Genomic DNA, 16534 nt, shown 5'->3' on the forward strand with positions numbered 1-16534 from the left:
GTTTTAGCTTCAGTTTTGTTGAAGTCTGGGGGAGAAAAACAGTTAGAATATGATAGCTATTGCATCAAATCTGTACAATTTAGAATATTGCCATTTTAACAAAATTAAATTGTCTGTTTATGAACATGGACTGTCTTTCCATTTATTTCAATGACTTCTATTTTTTTAGCAATGTTTCATAGTTTTCAGTGTGTAAGTCTTGCTCTTCTTTGTCACATTTTTTTGTAATATTTTGTTCTTTTAACGCTATTGTGAATGATTGCTTTCCTAATTTCATTTTTGGGCTGTTCATTGTAGTGTATGTATGTATGTGAAAGTCGATCAGCCATGTCCGACTCTTTGCGACCCCATAGTATATATAGTCCATGGAATTCTCTAGGCCAGAATACTGGAGTGGGTAGCCTTTCCCTTCTCCAGGGCATCTTCCCAACCTAGGGATCAAACCCAGGTCTCCCGCATTGCAGGCGGATTCTTTACCAGCTGAGCCACAAGGGAAGCCCTATTGAAGTGTATAGAAATGTAATTGACTTATTTTGTGCATTGATCTTACATTTGTAACCTTGCTGCTTTGAATGAATACTGCTGTATCTGGGGGAAGCATTGAGCTAGAAGTTGAGGAATCTGGGCAGTTCTTTGGTTTTGTGAAGAGCTAACTGGTTGTGTGACCTTCGGGAAATTATTTAACTCTTAGTTCCCGTTTCTACCTCTGTGAAAACAAGAAGGTGTGGCTGAATGATGGCTAAAGTCCCTCTCAGCCCTAAAGATCCGCATTCTCTCTCTGCTCTCACAGTTACACATAGATTGACTTTTGGTCTCTAAACAGACTCTCCTTGGAGAGAGTTGTAAAAATCTCTCCAAGTAACTCAAATATGCAGATGAGTTGAGAATTACTGTTTTAGAGACTTAAGTTATGGGCAGCTTGATGTCAAGTAATGTTTTCAGGCTTCCATATTTTAGATATGATGGAATGGAAGAATGGTGATGGAAATAGCAAGAGTGAGAATAATAACAGAACAGCAAATTAACTGCATTTTATGGTTTGTGGAGTAATTTGATACTTTAAATCATTGATGCTGAAGAACAATTCTGTGAAACTAGGAAGTGTTTTCATTCCCGTTTAAGAAATTATAAAATTGGAGTTCAGAGAAATTAAGTGACTTGTTCAAGGTTACTGTGCTAATAAAATGGAGGATTGGATTCACCATCTGGTATCATTCCTGTTAACCCATCAGTTAGGATTATGTAGGATAGATAAGCTCAAAAATTTTTAGTCCCTTTCATTATGTTTACTTGTCTTTGAAGTGGGATAATTACCTACTTAGAATGATTTGTGTTAATAATCTAAAGCTATGGATCTTTATTGCTCTTTTAAGCTAATGACTTTAAAAAAGAAATCCCTATGCATATATGAGTATTGAGCAACTAATTGTGAAAAACAGATTGGCATGGGACATGGTGAAACTAATTTCATAATATGGTAATCACTTGAGTTACTACATAAAGAATGATAAGTTATTCATGTGGCTTGTGTTTCTTAGAGGTAGTTGTTGCAGATACACTAAAAGGACCCACTATCAGTTTCCCCTCATGTTAATGGTGGTAATGTAATTTGTTATGCATCCCTTCCAGTTTACTTGTCCCCTCCCCCAATACACACTTTTTTTTTTCTTCAGTTAGGTTGGAAGAAATAACTCATGGGTGCTGTAGTACTTTGCTCTCATATTGTTCTGTATTTAACTGTGTTGTGCATTTGCTTGCATACAGGGGTAGAACAATCTGTTCTTTGGCGCAATCATTTTGTATACCTCTTGGTCTCTGGTTATGGTTTCTGTTATTCCTTTGTGTTCATGACTTTCCTTGCCTTAGTATTCCTGGTAACTAGCCAGTTAATCATCAATGAGCTGGCTTTGGAAGTGGTGCTTTGTGGTTGAGTGGCTGCAGAAGTTTCCTTCTCTCCTTCCTTCGCTTAAGAATCTCAGACAGAACCGGATCTTTGGGGACACCCTGCATTTAATTCCACATTACCCTTCTGTCTTTCCAACTTTGGGCTTTTGTAGAAATGTGGGACAGAATAGCTGCGGTGTACTTCCCTGCCTTGGGAGAGAGAACTGAGAATTCTAAGAAAGATCACCTTGAGAAAGTGTTTCTTTAAGTAACTAATGTTTTTAGAGTAAATATTAGACATTGTCTATTTCTATTGGTTCATTGTGCTTTCTCTCCCTTTAGCCCCCCAGGTTCGCCCAATAGTCTTGGCTACTTCCCTACAGCTGCTAATCTTAGCGGTGTCCCTCCACAGCCTGGCACGGTGGTCAGAATGCAGGGCCTGGCCTACAATACTGGAGTTAAGGAAATTCTTAACTTCTTCCAAGGTTACCAGGTCAGTACCTTGAAGAAGAAAAATACTCAGTGCCCTTATTACTTAAGTTGATGTGCCTAAAGAATGCAGCCAGGAATATTTTCTGAAACTCATGTGTACAAGTGCTTTTAAATAGATTTGCTTTATGAAGAACCAGAGTCAGGGGGGACTTGTTATCTAAGTGCTAACTTCAAACTCATCCCTTTGGTAGGATTAGGGCTCTTCCATGCTATTTTAATTACTTCCACTTAATCTTAGGTGCTTTTCTTTTTCTCTCTTTCAGTCTGGCTACTTTGAGAAAGCTCTTTATGCACACAGTGGTGTGGGTCTTTCCATCTAGAATAAGATTGGCTAAGAAGGAATTTTCTTCAAAGTCGAATTGTTGACTAACAAAAAAATAGAGAGTTTGAGTATTTAAAAAGTAGTCAGAGTCCTTCTGCCTGATATGGAAGAAACGGGTAACTCAATGAATCTTTAGATGGTAACTCTTTCGAAAAGAGCTGTAGGAAGTGTGTCGTCTATGATAATTCTCATGAAACTGATTTTTACTCTTGTCCATCTTTCTACCACTACCTGTATCCATCAGTTGTTCTTTGATTTTTGGTACGAGCTCCTTAACAGTAAGCAAAGTCTTCTCATTCTCATCTCACCTGAGAGGGTACCTTTCCTTCCTTAAATCACATGGTTAGAACCCAAACTCCTTCTTCCCTACAGTGTCTAAAAATCAGTATCTTGCAGTCTTTTACTTGCACTAAAAGCAAAAGTGGTCTTTCCTCTTGGAGCTGAGCCTTGCTTGAGTCATTAGAGTTGAGAAGCACTTCTGGGCCTAATCATCAAGTCCTAAAGCATTAACTGTACAACACTCTTAGAATAGGTTTACAAGGTTGGTATCCATGAACCATGGAGTCGCAAAGAGTTGGACACGACTTGGCGACTGAACAACAACAACAAATCCATGAATCGTGGAGGATTGTGGAGCTCAGCTAAAGCAATGTCAGTGGGGATGCCCCAGACCTACCAAGTTACCATCATGGGATATTTTTTGACAGTTGAAGAAAATCTATGTCTGATAGTGAAAGACTGAATGAAATTGGACAAAAGTTATCTTTTGTTACTGCTTGGCTTATCGCATTCTTTGCAGATGTAAGCTATTTTTCAGAGATCAGCAGATACTTTGCTTCTTCCCTAAGCAATTATGCTACCTGCTGGAATCCCTTGGAGTGGTAAAAAGTTACTTCCCAGACTTCATATCTGATTCCTTAGATTACAAAGAGAGAATTTTACCAAAGGCTATTGAAAAGATAAAATCACATAGAGAATACATTTGAGTTTTGTGTTTTCTCCCATGATTTTCCAGTTGTTTTGACTAATTTTTATTAAATTCAAACTGAATAGCATTAAGTGGTCATACATATAAACTGTATGAGAGTAAACAAAACCGCTCTTCTGATAGGTATTTATTAAACCACAAACAATAGCAGGTTATTTCTAGATTTACAGGCTTCAAAATTAAGATAAACTACTTCAGATTGAAGTTATTTTATCTTCTAGTAGTCTTCTAGGGAATTATTCAATGTTGGAACAGACCTAGTATAATCAGAAGCAAAAAGATTCTGCGAAATTATTTTGTCTCAAGGCATTTGCCTTCATTTCTGAAGTGCTTGGAATTTATAAACTGGATCAATAAATTAGGATTACATAGGAACCTCAGTTATCTAATTCACCATATCAAATTATTCTTGAATAGTTTTAAGGTAGTTAAAATGCATACATTCAAAGTCTTTTGTATATAACCTAATTTCATGTCACTCTTACATAAAAGCTTATATTTTCTGCTGTCTTTAAGAGTCCTTGCCTTCTTATTTATTTTTGCCTGTTCTCAGTTATTTTAGTAATGGCCACTAACCATGAAGCTCTAGATTCTTTTAAATATGGCTTTGTCACAAGATAAAAAAATCAATGAATGACTTTTTAAAAAAATTGTTCTGAGGTGTAATCTTTGTGTCCGTCTTTATAGTGCAGCCTTTATTGCTGTTGCTTATTTATTGGGAGGTTTTCATTTGATTTCTGGTTACTTATAATTTATCCTACATAATTACATAATTTATTTATGTAATTAAGTAAATCCTTGGTAATAATTGTTTGAATGAATGAGTGAAATCTCTTTACAGTTTCTGATTCTGTCTTTTAAAACATACATATATATGTATAATAATATGTCATTTTTATAAATGTTACTTTTAATTTTTAGATATATGGTTCCCCTATCCTCAGCAAAATTCTTTCTATAAAACTACTCCCACTTAATTTTTCCTTATTTGATTTGAGGTTGAGGGGGCTGGAAAGGGCTGATTTACAAAAAGAGAAGAATTGTGATACTGAAGCAAGATGCAGGATATAGGTTCTGTCAAATCTGCATTTTTGTAAATTAACCTGAGTGAGGCCCATTTTGATAAATGAAATTAATAGAATGAGAATTGAATTTATGAAGGCAAACTATTATAAAAATATTTAGTGATGAGGGTGTCATTCTGGTCGTGGAAATAAATCTTTGTCTTTATTTTAGTTGATGGAACTCTTATTCTGAAATGGGCTCTTATGTATCCTTATATTAGTCCTTTAACTTTTTCATTTGCTCTTTGCATTAACCTTTGCTGTCAGTGGCTTTGCATTTTCAATAGTGCTAATTTTTTTTCTCCTCCAAGTACTGACTTTAATCATTATCTCTTTGGGCCTCTCACTGCTTTTAACTTGCTGCATTGCTGAGAGAACTAGATTGATATTACAAATATAGCTAACGCTTGCGGTGTCATGGAAACTGTATTGTTAGCAAGATCTGAATTGTTTGGTGGTGTTGTGGTACACTGTTCTTTTTCTGTCTGCATGTTCATCTAACTTCCCGCTTAGGAGAGATTTTTATGGTATGTAGACATGTTAAGTAAGAAACGATGATTAGAGATTCGCAGTTACATATATGGCTTGTATCAGTGTTAACTTGTTTCCTCTGATTTTAACGTCCTGTATATAATTCAGTTGGTGGAACTAGTCAGTTGAAATACTAACCGTCTGCAGTGATAGTTTGTCCATCTTTTGATCCTGTTTGTTTTAACTTGCATTTTAGTATGCAACCGAGGATGGACTTGTACACACAAGTGACCAGGCCAGGACTCTATCCAAAGAATGGGTTTGTATTTAAGGGCCCCAGCAGTTAGATCATCCTCAGAAAAGAAGGTAAGGCTCTGTGTTGTGGAAGTTAAATTATAAAGGGCCTAACAAATAGAGATCAAGAATCTCGGTGTTTTTTAGGTCAGGTGGGACTTCCCTTCCCTTTATGTGATATAAGAAATGACAGAAATCTTGGAAGGAATGGAGACTGAAATTAAGATTGTCATCTAAGTATAGTATCTAAGCAATATATATGGAAACGGTTGTATGTTATTTTGGCATAAGGGAAAACTTTTCCATTTGGAAATTATTTGCAATATCATGCAGAATGCAGGTTGGGTATATTTTCTTTCCTTTTTTTCTTTTGTTTTTTTTAAGTTGAGTTAGAATCACATAAATCATTTTAAAGTATACATTTAAATGATATTTAGTGTAATTGCAATATTGTGCGACCACTATTTCTATCTAGTTCCAAAACATTTTTATCAACTCCGAAAGAAAATCCCATAGCCATTAAGCAGTAGCCCCCAGTTTTCCCTCCCAATAGACCCAGGCAACCAATCTACTTCATTTCACATGTTTTTGAGGTTTATCCATGTTATACTATGTATCAGTACTTCATTCCTTTTTTTGTGACTGATTAATATTCCATTGTATCAAGTCAGAATTAATATTCTGACTCGATGGACATGAGTTTGAGCAAGCTCCAGGAGTTGGTGATGGACAGGGAAGCCTGGCATGCTGCAGTCCATGGGGTTGCAAAAGTCAGACACGACTGAGTGACTGAACTGAATATTCCATTGTATGGCTATAAGAGATTTTTTTTTCCCCCATGTATCTATTGATGGGCTTATGGGCTGTTTCCACCTTCTGGGTATTGTAAATACTGCTGATATGAATAATTATGTACAAATATTTGAATATTTTAAATTATTTTGGGTATATATTAAGGAATAGAAACTCTGAGTCATATGATAACTATTAAGTTGGTTATACTTTTTTTCCTAGTTTGTCTTTTCTAAAGTTGTGATAAAATAATATATAACATAATATGATTTTAATCATTTTTTAAGGGTCCAGTTCATGGCATTAAGTACATCCACATTGTTGGCAACCATCACCACCATCTAGCTCCTGAACTTTTTACCTTCTCATGCTGAAACTCTAAATAACATTAAACAATCTCCTGTCCCTCTTTCTCCAGCCCCCTGGAAACCATTATTCTCTTTTATGTTTCTGTGCATTTGACTATTGTAGTTACCTTATAAATGGAATAACACAGTATTTGTTCTTTCGTAGCTGACTTATTTCACTTAACCTAATGTTTTTTAAAGTTCATCTGGGTATGCTTTTAAGTATGCTTCATTCCAAAATGATTGTAAAGTTTTTGTTGCATGTCTTTCTCCTCTTCTAAAACTAAACCTAGAGGAAAAGGATTCTGATAGCTTTTTGAATAAATTTTTTTCCCTATTAATTCATAACCTTCCCTTAAAGAATATTAACATTGTGTATGAATCTCCTCAAAAGAGCTAGTTATAAGGACATGGTCAGGAATTGGTGTTGCTTATTTCATTTTTTCTTTTTTTTAATTGGGTTGCTGAAATTGGTTTGTTGGCATGTCATTTTCAAATTTTGGTAACCATTTTCATGGCCGACGACTGTGTGGGCTTCAATCACATGGATTCTAAATTAGAAAAGAGGCTGTCATTGCAATGTTGTCTTTGAGAAAATGACAGTTGGGGGTCTCGGTCTATCATTCTGAAGTTGTAGAAGCCCCACTTCTGGGCTGGAAGTGTTGATTCTCTGCCGTTTTCAGTGCGGTTTCAAGATGCTATCAAAGGGCATCGTGCCCACATCCATGGTAATGCAAATGGAGAATTTTCTCGTCCCTAGACCAGTCCACTGTGCACTTCTCCTGCACGGTGATGAGCGCACTTCAGGTATTCTTTGTTCAGCTCCTTGATGCTGCCTGTGAACTTGACAAGCATACTGTGCACATAGTAAAATATGGGTTCTGAATAAGAAATGATTAGAATTGGGGAATTCCCTGGTAGTCTAATGGTTAGCACTTGGCACTTTCACTGCCAGGACCTGAGTTCGATCCCTCGTCAGGGAGCTAGATCCCAGAAGCCTCACAACCATTAAAAGAAATGACTAGAAGTGGGACGTTTTGAAATATCCTAAATTGACTATGACCATTACTCAGTACCTCTAATTCTGTCTTACTACTACTACTAAGTCGCTTCAGTCGTGCCCGACTCTGTGCGACCCCAGAGACGGCAGCCCACCAGGCTCCCCGGTCCCTGGGATTCTCCAGGCAAGAACACTGGAGTGGGTTGCCATTTCCTTCTCCAATGCATGAAGGTGAAAAGTGAAAGTGAAGTTGCTCAGTCGTGTCCGACTTAGTGACCCCACAGACTGCAGGTTACTGGGCTCCTTCGTCCATGGGACTTTCCAGGCAAGAGTACTGGAGTGGGTTGCCATTGCCTTCTTACATTTGTATATTTGGGGTCATGGTAGAATAACTCATCAGGTCCTTTGTTAAAAATCCAGGCTTTTGCATTTAACATCAGATTAATCTGCCTTTATATTGAGGATTTTTAAAAACTCACATGGAGTACTGTATGAAATACTTGGCATAAGTTATCTCATTTAATTTTATCAACAACCTTGGGAAGTAAGGATCATAAAAGTATTTGTGCTCTTTGTAAAGAATTTGAAACATATAGACAGGTACAAGGAAGTCACTAATCATCCCACCATCCAGAAATAGCTACAGTGATGGTTGTTTTCAAGTTCTTTGTTTATATGCCCTCTAGGAATTTTGAACCTGTTTCTTTCCCCTTAACCTTTTACTGTGACTGTATATTTGTATTTTTTCCTCCTCATCCACATGCGTATTAAATTCATTATCATTAGTCATCTTTGACACCAATAGAGTGGCTTGTGCTCTGAGAGCACTTTGATATCTGCAGTCTCATTGGAGTTTCAGCACAGCCCTGTGAGGCCCCAGGACATGTACCTTGGCTCCATTTGACAGAGGAGATGAAATCCAGAGGGGTTAGACAATTTTCACAAGTCATACAACTAGTGACCAAGCTGATCAAAGACTCATAGCTTTCAGCTTCACTCTTGGTGCTCTTTCCTTTGGGCAAATGAGAGCACAGCAGTAAGTGTTTGCATTGAACTGAACAGCGACCCAAAATGTCTACATCCTAATTCCTGGAACCCGTGTCTTTTGCCTTACCTACCAAAAGATGTAAATTAAGGATCTCAAGAGGAGTTTATTTTGGATTACCTGGGTGGACCCTAAGTGTGATTATAAGAAAGAGACAGACAGAGATCATGTAGAGAGGAGGTGGAGGTATAACGATGAGAGATTGCAATCAGGTGGATGCAAGCCAAGGAACACCTGCAGCTGCCAAAACTTGGAAGAGGCCAAAAATAAATTTTTTTTCCTGCACCCTACCCCTGGAGGGTGTGCAACGCGGCTGACACTTTCATTTCTGACCTCTGGCCTCCAGAATTGTTAAGAATAAATTTCCCGTTGTTTTAAGTAACCAGTTTGTAGTAATTTGTTACAGAAGCCACAGGAAACTAATATGTTGGCTCTAAAAATTCACTGAAAGAACAATGTCACTGCTGGTTATAGAATCAGATAAAGGTAACCAAAGCCCATGGTGAGGTCTGGTAAGGAAGTCACACTGTCTGTCTTTTCATGTAGGCTTGTCTCCTCAAATGAGCCTATATTTGCAGACTGCCCCTCAAAAGATAATGCTTGTTTTTTTGTCATAAGAAACTCCCAAGGACAGCTCACAGGCTATTAAAGATGCCCAAGGGGCCCTCCAGAGAAGGAGGTTGTGATGACTGGCTGGAAAAATGCCTCCTCACATGGCCAGGGTTCTTGTCGCCTCAACTTTCACTGTGAGCTCCCAAGTCTCATACTCTTAGGATCTCAAAGGGCAGGGTCAGCTCATAAATTTGTCAACAAGTGCTTCCTAACTGTATTTACAACTATATTTTGCGTACATAAGGAGATGGTAATTCATTAGAGGTGACAGTTCCCTTCTCCTTAAAAATTGGGGAAAAAGTAACTTCTACATATGTAACATTTTTGGGTGTTAAGAATCAGGTGGATTAGTGAGTATAAAGTTACACAAACTAAGGTTCTTTCTGTATACAAGTAACTTTTCTTGCTATGATCACAATAATCATTACCGTGGTAGACTACTGTCTACATTCTAGACTTATTCAGATTTCACCAGTGTTTTCGTTAATGTCCTTTTTCTATTCCAGGATCCAGTCTAAGATTTCACATTTAGTTTCCTTGGTGTCCTCTGGCCTGTGTTAGTTTCTCAGTCTTTGCCTGCTTTCTTGACCTCGACAATTCTGCTTTATACTGCTCTTGAAGTCTTGTGGGCTGTCCTTCAGTTGGATTTGTTTAATTTTTTTCCTTTGGTTAGACTGGGGTAGTAGGTGTTAAGAAAGAGTGTATGGAGGTGAAGATCCCCTCTCATGAAGTTTCATGATATATATTATCTGTTGTGTTGTACCCAAGTGACCTCCCTGGTGGTATCAATTTTGATCTCTTGGTAAATGGCTTCATCCATTCAGGCTGTCTTAACACAATTCTGTGGACTTGGCTGGCTTATGAACGACAAACATTTACTCTCACAGGGTTCTGAAAGCTGGAAAGTCCAAAATTAAGTGTTCCTAGTTTCCTTGTGTGTGTGTATGTGTGTGAAAAGTTTTGTCCGTATACTAGGTATTTTTGGAAGCTCTTGTAATACATTAATCCTGGTATTGCCACAGCACCTAAGTTTTGTGGACAACAGAACAAAAATCTCCATGTAGCTCTCGTTTGAATAGCTTTTTTTTTCTTTTTTTTTGCCTGCACTGGGTCTTTGTTGCTGTACTTGGGCTTTCTCTGGTTGCAGTGATTAGAGGCTGCTTTGCAGTTGCGCTGCTCAGACTTCTCATTTCAGTGGCTTCTCTTGTGCTGAGCACAGGCTCCATGCGTTTGGGCTTCAGTAGTTGCAGCAGGCAAACTCAGCAGTAGGCGGCTGGAGGGCTGTAGTTGTGATACATGGGCTTAGTTGCCCTGCAGCACGTGGGATCTTCTGCAGCAGGGATCAAACCTGCGTCTCCTGCTGTAACCGGCTTAACCACTGGGCCACCAGGAAGTCCTGAAGGGTATTTTTTTTATTCTTGGTCTCTTAAGTGTATAGTTTGGATTACTTTGTGGATTGAAAAAAAATTTTTTTCTTTCGGATCAATATAGTGACTAATATTTTAGTTTCTGGCCCCAAAATTCAAGGTATCTTTTGAATAAGAAGAGCAGCTTTGAAAATTGGACAGAACTTCTCTCTTCCTCCTCCAACCAGGATTATAAAAATGGGCAAGAATGACAAATTTTTATCATTTGGGCTGATTCTTTTGACTTAAATGACAAACAGCCTTTGATTAAGGAGTTTGAGTTACAAGTTTTATTTTATCTTAAAGGAAGAAGAAACTGTTCTGTCCTAATAAAAGATCCCACCTATGAATTATACTTTTCAGAAAAGAGATGTCAAAATTACTGGGAGGAAATGAAATATTACAACTACAGTAAGTCCCCTACATACGAACAAGTTCTGTTCCGAGAGTACTTTCTAAGTCCAGTTTGTTAGTAAGTCCAACAAAGTTAGCCTAGATACCCAACTAACACAGTTAGCTATTTAGTACTGTACTGTAATAGGCTTATAATGCTTTTCACAAAAATAATACATAAAAAAAAACATGAGAAATAAAACATTTTCCATCTTACCATACAGTACCTTGAAAAGTACAGTAGCACAGTATGACAGCTGGCACACAGGGGCTGGCATGGGGTGAGCAGGCAAGAGCAGTTACTGACTAGAGGAGGGACGGGAGATGGGAGAGCTGAAGGGTCGTCAGCAGTGGGAGACGCGGGGCAGGCTGCACCTTCCCTCATACACCTGAAGCTGATGGCACACGATCTGTTCTTTGCTGGATGAGCTTTTGTCTTGAAAAAAACAATCCAGCAATGTTTGGGTAGTAGCTGTTTTTTTACTCATCACAGATGACATCACAGATGACACAGTAGCGCTGGATCGCATTCTGAATGGCTGCTGCAACCTCCGTGAACTGTTCTAAGTTCCCCTCCTGTGCCTCAAAGACGAACAGGGCCTCCTCAAATAAACAAAATCCCCTCGCTGTCTCCTGGGTCGTGAATCTCTTCAGTTTTCCATTTACTTTTTCTCTTTTCTCTCTTTGTCCTTTCTCTGGGCCTCCAGTGCCATCAGGTCTCTAACACGCATTTGCATCTTTGAGAGTTTGCAACTTGAAGGTTCGTATGTAGGGGACTTACTGTAATCAGAATTGCAAGCTTTTTTTTTTTTTTTAAGGGGTATAGGTTCATTTCATAGGACATAACACCAGTTGGTGAAACCAGATATCTTAAAAGAATTCTTTGTAAATGTACATAGAACTTTTAATGACATCTTAGTGCAGAATACAGCATTGTATGTTTTGGTGCAGATCTTATTAGAGAGGAAGGACAAATTTGTGGATATTTGCAGTTGTACCTTAAGGTACAACTTTTGTACAAATTGTCTTTGCATAATAGTGTTTGCTTTTCTGCAGCTATAGGGGAATATGAAACATTTTCTCCTTATCCGTCCGAGATTTTCTTCTTTTGTTGTTGTTGGCAGCTAGGCATCTATATTTGCATTGCTCAATTCTAAAATTCCATTGGATACCATGGAGATTAAAAGGCAGGTCTGATAAGGTTAAGCTTTTAATTTTTTCAGAACTTTTCCACATTTTCACAAACCATGAAATTATAACTTTCCAGCATCTACAGTGATTTCCTACTGGAATACTAGTAGTCTGGGCTGAGAATGAGGAAGGTGGAATTCATTGACTCTGATAACAGACAGGTCCATAGTTGACCAACTTAGCTGCATCCAAGGCCTCACTCTCAGCCCAACTCTCTTTGTGATGTACTCCCAGCAAATCCTGGCTTGCTGCCCTTCCATTGCCAAGTCCAGAGGAAGCCAGGGCTTCCGTGTCACTGGCCTCACTTTAAGTCCATCTCTGAAACCATTATGGCCAAGATCATGCAGACACGCAGGGCTCTAACTGGCTATACCTGGGTCACTTGTTGAGTTCAGTGGTAAAGTTGCCTCCTTATGGCCTTGAGATTGGGGGCAGGGCAGTCATTTAAGGAAAATCAGGTGCTGTTGCCAAAAGATGGACAAAATAGATATTGGACAACAGTAATAATGTCGGGTCATTGATAGAGATTCTCGTATGAAAATTTAGTATCCAAGGAGCAGGTTTCAATGCATAGTGTTTTAAAGCTAAGTGCTAAATTATGGTCCCTTTGAAAACCACATTTAAAAATGAATTCTAACAAAGAAGCAAATGTTTCTCTGTTTTTAAAGTACCTGAATCTAAATCTGTATTCCGGTTTTGGAATCTTTTTTGGGGGGGTGCTGCTATATGTGGAGTCTTAGTTGTGGTACACAGGATTTTGATTTTCATTGCAGTGTGCAAACTCCTAGTTGTGGCGTGTGGGACCTGGTTCCCCGACCAGGGATCGAACCCAGAGCCCTCTGCATTGGGAGCACAGAGTCTTTGCCACTGGACCACCATGGAAGCCCTAGAATCTGCTTTTAAAGCAAATCTAATATTAACCACAATTACAAATTGGCCATATGAACAGAACTAAACTCTGAAGAACTACATTTCTGTCTTCAATTCTGTTTCTCATTTACACATGAAAGTATACACATGCCTCCTAGTTAGTTTTCATTTTCAAGATTGTGTGTGGGATATAAGTAAATAGCACAGTAGAACCAATTTGCATTCAAATTCTAGATCTTCCAATTATTGGCTTAATTGCTTTTTGCCTCAGGTTTCTCATCTGTAAAATGGGGATGATATGGTAATATAATAGGGTGGTTGTAAGGATGAAATAGTCCACATAAATGTGGTTTTTACAGATTGATCACTGACATATAGAACTCGTTTGCTACAACGTCATTATTTAGTGCCTTTTTTCTTTTGGCTGCACCATGTGGCATGTGTGGTTAATTCTCCCACCAGCTATGAAACTTGTGCCCCCTGCTTTGAAAGCATGGAGTCTTAACCACTGGACCACCAGGGAAGTCCCCTCTCAGTGCTTCTTACGGATACAAATATTCCTGTTTGAATTTTTTTTTGAAATTTCTTATATTAGAATTTAATATTAAATTTTTGTCTTAGTGGCTTAATTTACTTAAAAAAATGGTATTGAACCTCCACTATCAGTAAAATGCTCTGATAACTTGGGTACCCAGAATAAGGAATGAAGAAAATAGTCTTCACAAAAGATTTAAGTGGGGAGGTAGAAAGACACATTATCCCATGCATGATAATATGGGTAGGGTATTGTGGAAATGCCAGTTATCACATAAATTTCACTTGTCAGCAGTGTATTCCCTGAGAATTTGCTGTGTAAATACCAATTATGTCTGTGTAAAATAAAAATTTGGAATCCTTTTAAGACTTTTAGACCTTTTAGAATTCAGTATCTTTTTTACGGCGACTTAAGAATTGTAAAATTGAGAGACTTTCATTTTTTCTTTTGTTCATTTTTTTTCAGTGTTTGAAAGATGTATGGAGATCCTGAAACCTTCAGACATAAGACAACTTCTAGCAACTTCAGGAGTTTGTCTACACTCAGGCTGCAGTATTTTCAGCAAACATGATTGGACGGTGGGCCAGTGCCCTCTTTTAGTGGAATGAAAAATTTGAGCCGGTGAAGCCAAATTCTCATTGTAAGCAGCATGCTTGGCTCCTTGCTCATTGCAAACAGGCATTTAAAATGTGAATTTGAAATCGGGTGTCTCCATTACTACCAGCTAATGTGGCATCATAGGTGTTTCCTAAGTTTTAAGTCTTGGGGGAAAAAAATAGCATCTGCACTAGCATCTGCCGTCTCCACCAGGAACTCTTTTATGGAAGCTCCATTTTTGTGTGTTCCCACTCTTCGCCCCATCTCCCTATCTTCTGCACAATCATGTGCTCTTCTGAAGTAAGAATAAGGTCTTGGAGTATGTAAATCCCAGACTTACAAAAGAAATAAAGCTATTATTTTCCCAGTCACTTGGCCATCACAACGTCTTACAGTTAAAAACCACCAAAAACTATTTTTAAAACACCTTGGAATAAGTGAGAAGAAATGGCACACCCATCACAAAACATACATAGTTTAAAAGTTGCATTTTTTTCTCAGTGGGTATCAGTTGTAAATAAAAATGAACTAGGGGCCAAAATATAAAACCAAAAATGAAGCAGCTACGTGTAGTTATTCTAGTTTGAACTGTAACTGAATATTGTGGCTTCGTATGTATTATTTTATACTGTACTTTTCCTATTATTGATGGTTCAGACTTTAATAAGAAATTCCATAGTTTTTAATATCACAAATGAGAATCTTTGAGCAGTGTATTCTAGAAAGCAATATACTAACTACAGTGAATGCTTGTATATAATAAGATAGCCTTAATCCTTTTTCTCTAATGCCTTAACTGTCAAATAATTAAAACTTTTAAAAAGCCTAGGGTTATAGTCAGCATGCTAGACTGAGAGGTAAACACTGATGTGATGAGAACAGGTACTGATGCTGTCAGTGTTTAGCACTATGTGTTTAGGTGTGTTTATGCTCCAGAAGTGCAATATTAGACACTAGCTAGATAGTACCGCTGCCTCGTGTAACTCCAAAGAGAAAAACAGAACCTGATTAACCGAGTGCACGTGTTCCTTTAAGTTACTCTGAATGTCCTTCGCTTGAATGCAATGCCATACAGATTCATGTGGCTGCTATTTTTATTTACTTTGCATTATTTTGATTAATACCTTGAATGGAAAGCCAAACATTCCCTCTTCACTGACCAGTAATGGCCCTTTAACTGCAGTAGGAAAAATAAAAATAAGAAAAACCATGTTGTGTGAAAATTGGTGATAACTGGCACTTAAGACCATAAAAACAGTTCTTGATACTTGGCTGCCTTAAGATGCTGTTTGCCCAGAGCTCTGAAAGACTTTAAGATAGGCAGTAATACTACAATACTACTGAATTTTTGTAGAATTGTTACATTTGATAATAAAACTTGCCTGTTTAATCTCAATGTTTGCATTCTGTTTTGTAATTAGAAGAGTGAAAGGTAATAGATGAAAGGTGTGGTGGGTAAAGCCATCTTTTTCTGAGGTGGTAGGATATTTCCCTAAGTTCCTGTGAGTATTTGTGCTCCGTTGTGTCTGACTGTTTGCGACCCCATGGGCTGTAGCCCGCTAGGCTCCTCTGTCTGGAATTTTCCAAGCAAGAATACTGGAGTGTGTTTCCATTTCCTTTTCCAGGGGATCCTTCTGACTCAGGGAATCGAACCTGCATATCCCATACCTCCTGCATTATAGGCAGATTCTTTACTGCTAAAACACAGGGGAAGCTATCAATGATTAATGCACTCCAGATACAGATTAAACAACCAGCCTTAGAATATAAATCATTGAGACTTTGACCCCAAAATTCTTAAAACTGTAGTCATAATTATTAATATGTGGTCCTTGCATCTTATTATTAGAGCTCTATTTGCTTGACAATTTGAAAACCTATTGAAGCCACGTAAGACATTTCTTAAAAGCCATATAATAAAAGCTAGAACTCTAAGTGTTCCTGAATTGCACATACTCCTTTATTCCAGTTTCTCTCTTTGCTAATTCTGAGTTTCCAATATTCTCTCTAATCCAAAATTTTATCCATTTTTTAGGAGCCAGGTTAAGACTTGCCTGACTTCCACCATTTTAGAGTTACATATATTGACCGTATCATTATTTGATGTATATACTCTTTATGGAGTTCAATTCCAGATCTAGTACATTTTTACACACATGATCTTCTTGAGCACTCACCAAGTGAAGTTTAGTTCACCTGGGACACTTGCAGTCTCAGTCCTTGCCAACATC

At 37.9% G+C, this 16534-nt stretch overlaps 1 protein-coding gene across 9 annotated transcripts in view; it reads left to right on the forward strand.

Annotated features, from left to right (window-relative positions):
• ESRP1 (epithelial splicing regulatory protein 1) overlaps window positions 1-15699 on the forward strand; it is a 58878-nt gene extending 43179 nt beyond the window's left edge. For 3 of the 9 annotated variants that reach the window (XM_081496967.1, XM_081496969.1, XM_081496968.1), the window contains exons 14-16: window positions 2227-2377; window positions 5478-5587; window positions 14172-15699. In XM_081496967.1, coding sequence (XP_081353093.1) covers window positions 2227-2377; window positions 5478-5552 — 226 coding nt within the window. In that variant the 3' untranslated portion in view covers window positions 5553-5587; window positions 14172-15699. The remainder of the gene's footprint in view (window positions 1-2226; window positions 2378-5477; window positions 5588-14171) is intronic. The other 6 variants (XM_081496973.1, XM_081496976.1, XM_081496975.1 and 3 more) reach the window with 3 other exon arrangements.
• Window positions 15700-16534: the final 835 nt, after the last annotated feature.

Source organism: Giraffa tippelskirchi, chromosome 6, assembly GCF_054371585.1.
Source record: "Giraffa tippelskirchi isolate mGirTip1 chromosome 6, T2T-mGirTip1v1.2.pri, whole genome shotgun sequence".
NCBI lineage: Eukaryota > Metazoa > Chordata > Mammalia > Artiodactyla > Giraffidae > Giraffa > Giraffa tippelskirchi.